Source organism: Pundamilia nyererei, unplaced genomic scaffold (assembly GCF_000239375.1).
Source record: "Pundamilia nyererei isolate P.nyererei 1_Seehausen unplaced genomic scaffold, PunNye1.0 scaffold00076, whole genome shotgun sequence".
NCBI classification, from domain to species: Eukaryota; Metazoa; Chordata; class Actinopteri; order Cichliformes; family Cichlidae; genus Pundamilia; species Pundamilia nyererei.
Genome location: NW_005187477.1, coordinates 2,804,630 through 2,809,302, shown reverse-complemented (window position 1 = coordinate 2,809,302; position 4,673 = coordinate 2,804,630). Strand labels below are relative to the sequence as shown.

At 52.1% G+C, this 4,673-nt stretch overlaps 1 protein-coding gene across 2 annotated transcripts in view; it reads right to left on the bottom strand.

Annotated features, from left to right (window-relative positions):
* Positions 1-4,673, bottom strand: part of wdr62 (WD repeat domain 62) — a 20,916-nt gene that overhangs the window by 13,656 nt on the left and 2,587 nt on the right. For both annotated transcript variants that reach the window (XM_005737507.1, XM_013911971.1), the window contains exons 3-12: positions 3,913-3,975; positions 3,758-3,815; positions 3,274-3,441; positions 2,953-3,090; positions 2,683-2,865; positions 2,240-2,391; positions 1,981-2,170; positions 1,250-1,375; positions 1,025-1,179; positions 857-948 (exon numbers count right to left, since the gene is read on the bottom strand). In XM_005737507.1, the coding sequence (XP_005737564.1) occupies positions 857-948; positions 1,025-1,179; positions 1,250-1,375; positions 1,981-2,170; positions 2,240-2,391; positions 2,683-2,865; positions 2,953-3,090; positions 3,274-3,441; positions 3,758-3,815; positions 3,913-3,975 (1,325 nt within the window). The remainder of the gene's footprint in view (positions 1-856; positions 949-1,024; positions 1,180-1,249; positions 1,376-1,980; positions 2,171-2,239; positions 2,392-2,682; positions 2,866-2,952; positions 3,091-3,273; positions 3,442-3,757; positions 3,816-3,912; positions 3,976-4,673) is intronic.

Genomic DNA, 4,673 nt, shown 5'->3' with positions numbered 1-4,673 from the left:
GCTGACAAGACTAAGCTAATGTTGTTTTCCAAGTCAAAGAAGGTCCCGGAGCCTATTCCAGTGGTGTCCACCCTTGAAGGAAATGTCAGAGAGTTCATGAATATAAATACCTTGGTGTCTGGATTGATGACTCCTTCACCTTTAAACCACATATAGAGAGACTAGTAAAGAAGCTGAGACTTAAACTTCGTTTTTTCTTTCATAATAAACAGTGCTTTTCTTTTGCAGTAAAAAAACGTCTTGTCACTGCAACTTTTTATCTGTGTTATGGTGACATTCTGTATATGAACGCTTCTTCTTCATGTCTTCTAATGTTGGACACGCTGTGTCATGCTTCCTTGAGGTTTATTACCAACTGTAGATATCTGACCCATCACTGTGACTTGTGCTTAAGAGTAAAATGGCCTTCTTTGGCCATTAGAAGACAGGGACATATGTACACTTTTATTTACAAAGCTATGCTTGGATTGCTGCCTCCTTATATTTGTACTTTGGTCACAAGGACAAATAGTGGTTCTTACTCCTTGCGCTCAAATGATCAGCTGCTGCTGTCTGTTCCCCTTGTCTGCACAGAGCTGGGTAAGAAAGCCTTTGTGCACTCTGCGCCTTTTTCATGGAACCTGTTACAGAAAGACTGGAAACTGACTGAACTGTTGTCTTTAAATGTTTTTAAAACTAAACTCAAAGGCCTACAGGCTGCCTCAATAATGTGTAATTGTTTTGTGTAATTTTAACTTTGTTTGTTTGTATTTGTCTTGAAATGTGCTGCCTCTTGGCCAGGACTCCCTTGAAAAAGAAGTCTTTGATCTCAACGGGACATTCCTGGTTAAATAAGAAAATAAATAAAACATCCTACCTGTGGAGACCGGGGAGAACTCCAGACACAGCACCTCCGAGTCGTGAGCCTCGATCTTCACCAGCTCATCCAGGAACTGCAGCCCAAAGATCCTGAACACAGAAACAGAAACGAGTCAGCCGACCTCGTCCGCGTGAGCCGAGCTAACCGAGCGCGCTCGGTTCTCACCGCAGGTTTCCGCAGCGGTCTCCGGCCGCCAGGTGCCGTCCGTCCGGGCTGATGCAGAGCACTTTGATCCCCGCCTTCCCGTCAGCTCCCGCTGCCTCCCCCTCTGCCTGCAGGTGCTGCGTGTTTTCCCCCATGTACAAGATCCTCAGCAGGTCCTGGGAGCAGACAGGAAGTCGTCAGAGACGGACAAACACAGAGTGTAATTTGGTTTTGTCACTGCCTCACGTTGCTGTAGAGGTTTGTGTGCGCGCCGGGGGGGTCGGAGTGCCACAGTCTGATGGTGTTATCGGACGAGCAGGTGAGGAAGGATGACGGAGGCAGGCAGGCCGGCTCCGGCAGCTCCGGGTACACCTGAACAAAGTACGACGAGACCCAGAGTACTTCAAACTGCTCTCACAGAATCAACGGCACAGAAGTGGAGAAGCAAGAAGACTGAGCTGAGTAAGGTTGGACTTATCTGCCTGCTTTGTTTCGCTTAATGCGCCTCATGGTCAGTAACAGATGCAGTAATGGTTCTAGTAACAACTGTGGTGCTGCTGGCTTTCCTGGCAGTATCTCAGCAGTATGTGCAGTAATGCTCGTGTGTGATTTCCATCGTAGTATTCTGGAAACAGTTCTGTACCTCTGGCTGTACAGGCAGTGTACTTCGTAGTAGTTTCAGGAGTATTATTTCTTGTACTGAAGGAACATAACTAGCAGTTTTTTGCCTCTCAGTATTGTTGGATCTACTAGCAGTACTTCCACAACAGCAGCCTCGCCTCTGTCAGTGCGCCAGGGTGGCTGTGGCTACAAAGTAGCTGCCATCACCAGTGTGTGGATGTGTGTGTGAAGAGCTATATAAATACATCGGTCTCTGTGAGGAGTACTTACAGCAGTATCCCTGCGATTCTGGTTAGTATTTATGGGAATATTTCTAGCAGTACTTCTTACAGTATTTCTTGCAGTACTACACCGACCTCGACGCTCCAAACACAGCCGCTGTGGTACAGAGCAGAGTACAGCTTCCTGGCGTTCCTCACGTCCTCGACGTCCCACACATACAGGCTGTGGTCGTTGTACACGCAGGTCAGGTGTCTGGCAGCGGGGTCAAAGGTCAGAGCCAGTGTGTCTGGGTACTGAGCACCTGGGCTGGCAGGTAGCAGGCTTCTGTGGAACAGAGTGAGCGATCAGCAGAGTTCTGCTGTGCACCGTTGGCTTCGTTTGCAGTATCCGTACCCGCTCTGAGCGAGGTCGACTCCCAGGCGGTGCGGCCGGTGCAGCGTGGTGACATACTGCAGGTTGGACGGGCCGAACACCCTGATGACGCCATCGGCGCAGCCGCAAAAAACGAAGCTCTCGCTGACCGCCAGACAGCTCGCCGACGACGTCTGTGAAGGAGAAGAGCGGCTCAGAGAGGAGCGTCCGGGCGCCGCCAGACCTCGGTCAGCTCCAGTCATGTATAATATCAAATATACCCGCCTTTTAACTGTGCGACTTTATGAGAACGCTTCCTGTCACATGACTCGCGCTCAGAGGTCTTTCTGATTGGTTCTAAGATTAGATTCCTCATGTTTGCTCATTACAGACATAATTAGCAGCACTGACAGTATATTTGGTAGTATTTTAGTATTATATCTAATCACACATATTCAGGTGAGATGTGGGCGGAGCTTGCCGACCTTCAGGTTGACCCAGGCCTCCAGGTGTCGGCTGCTGTTGAACAGACACAGCAGGCCGGAGCTGGTGATGCAGTAGGTGTTGGACGCTGTGCGGCCCCGCCCGCACGCCACCCCGCAAAACACGCTGTTCTTGTGGTCGCCTAGTAACCCCGAGCGGCCAATCAAAGGCACCGTGCTGTTCACCTGTGCGGAAGGAGAAATCAGGTGAGCAGTGACTTCAGATGAAGGCGAGAGCAGCCGTGTTCGGCCGACGGGATGTCAGGCAGGTACCCGTCGTTCTTTGGAGGCGTCCAGGTACCAGAACTTGACGTGGCGGTTTCCCGCGGTGACGAAGTAGCTGCTGTCCTGGGAGAAGGAGACGGCGAACACGCGGCTCGACACTTTGTTGGAGGCGATGATGGAGCCTTTCTGAAAAGCAAGAGAACGGCGGCCGTCACAAACGTTACTTCATCGCAGCCACAGAGTCAGCGAGTGACCGGTGTGGATTCTTACACCCTGCACAGCTCCACTCTGCCCTCTGGTGGCTGCTTTGGTTCATGACCAGGTGAGCAGTGTGTGTGTGTGTGTGTGTGTGTGTGTGCGCGCGCTCACCTTCCAGTCCCACACGCTCACAGTCATGTCGTGCTGGTATCCCACAGAGACGATGTAGGAGCTGTTGGTGGAGAACGCCACGCAGGAAATGCCGTACTTGTGACACTGAACCTCGGCCACCTGACCTCCATCTAGCTCCCAGACCCGCACGCAGGGCATGTGACCGCTCTGAGAGAGAAGAACAGGTAACGGTGTGACGCGTGTTTGTTCCTGACAGAATTTCTCTGCTTCCTCTGCACGAGTATCTACGTGTGCTCGTGTTTTGTGCTGAGAACAACTCCTCTACATGAGAACCAGGACGCCCAGGGCCCGCTCCTGCCAGGCAGTCCCAGGACACGTATCTCCTGGCTGGCTTGGGAATGCCTCGACGTGCTCGTCACCGTGAACCCCGGGAGCTTCACCGGTTGCACGCCCGAGTTACCTGCACGGCGTCGTCATGTTAGGGGGAGGTAGGGTGGGCAGAGTCAGTCGTGTAGGTTCTTACCTCACCGGTGACCAGGTGCTTCCCATCGTGAGAGAACGCCAACGCGCTGAAGGGTTTCCTGAAATACACAACACAGGTCAACACTTCCGTCCTGAGCAACACGCCCAAAGATCACCTGACCTCGAGGGTCCGCCCCGAGCTCAGGGTCGGCGTACCTGGAGGCGCTGATGATGTGACTCTGTTTGTTCTTCTTCGGGTGAAGCAGCACGACGACACACCTGCAACACACAAACAGGTTCACTGGGGTGAACACCATCTGCTGCCAGCGCCATCGCCCGGGTCCACCAGGCAGATGTGGAGCAGGAACGCTGCGAGAAAACAAACGCAGGCCGATCGGCGCCACCGGCCAGCAGCGAGCACAGCTCCAACCTCCTTTTCTGCCTCACACAGTCGTGCAGTCCTGGAGCGTCAAACACTGAAGCAACTAAACACCACAAAGACAAATAAAGTCGACTCGGTGACACAGAGTCAGAGTCCCCGTGACTGTAGTTGTTAGTATGTTGACCCGTTAACAGCCTTAAATTTGAAGTCAACCAGAGGACCGTTACAAACAGCTGTAGTTTCATCAGTTTACAGTCTGAGCTCCGACTGCTTCGTGCTCCTTTTACTCTGTTGGCGGCGGGTCGCTGTGGACACGTCTGCTGCTTTCAGCTAACGTGTGCGTTACAAGAAGCGCTAAGTGTTCCTGCACATTCATCAGCTGGTATACGGCCCCGGTTCTCCCGGTCCCCGTTTATTCAGCCCGATTAGTGCTTTCAACCCGCCGCAGAAAAGAAGAATTAAAGTTGGTCTAAAGAATCAATACTTCCTATAGATAACCCAGGAAAGATCAATGCTTTAGATCAGATAAAGCAAGCACAAGCTGGACCAGGGCTCGCAAAATCGCTAGCCCGCCGTCCCGGGGCTAGCGATTTTT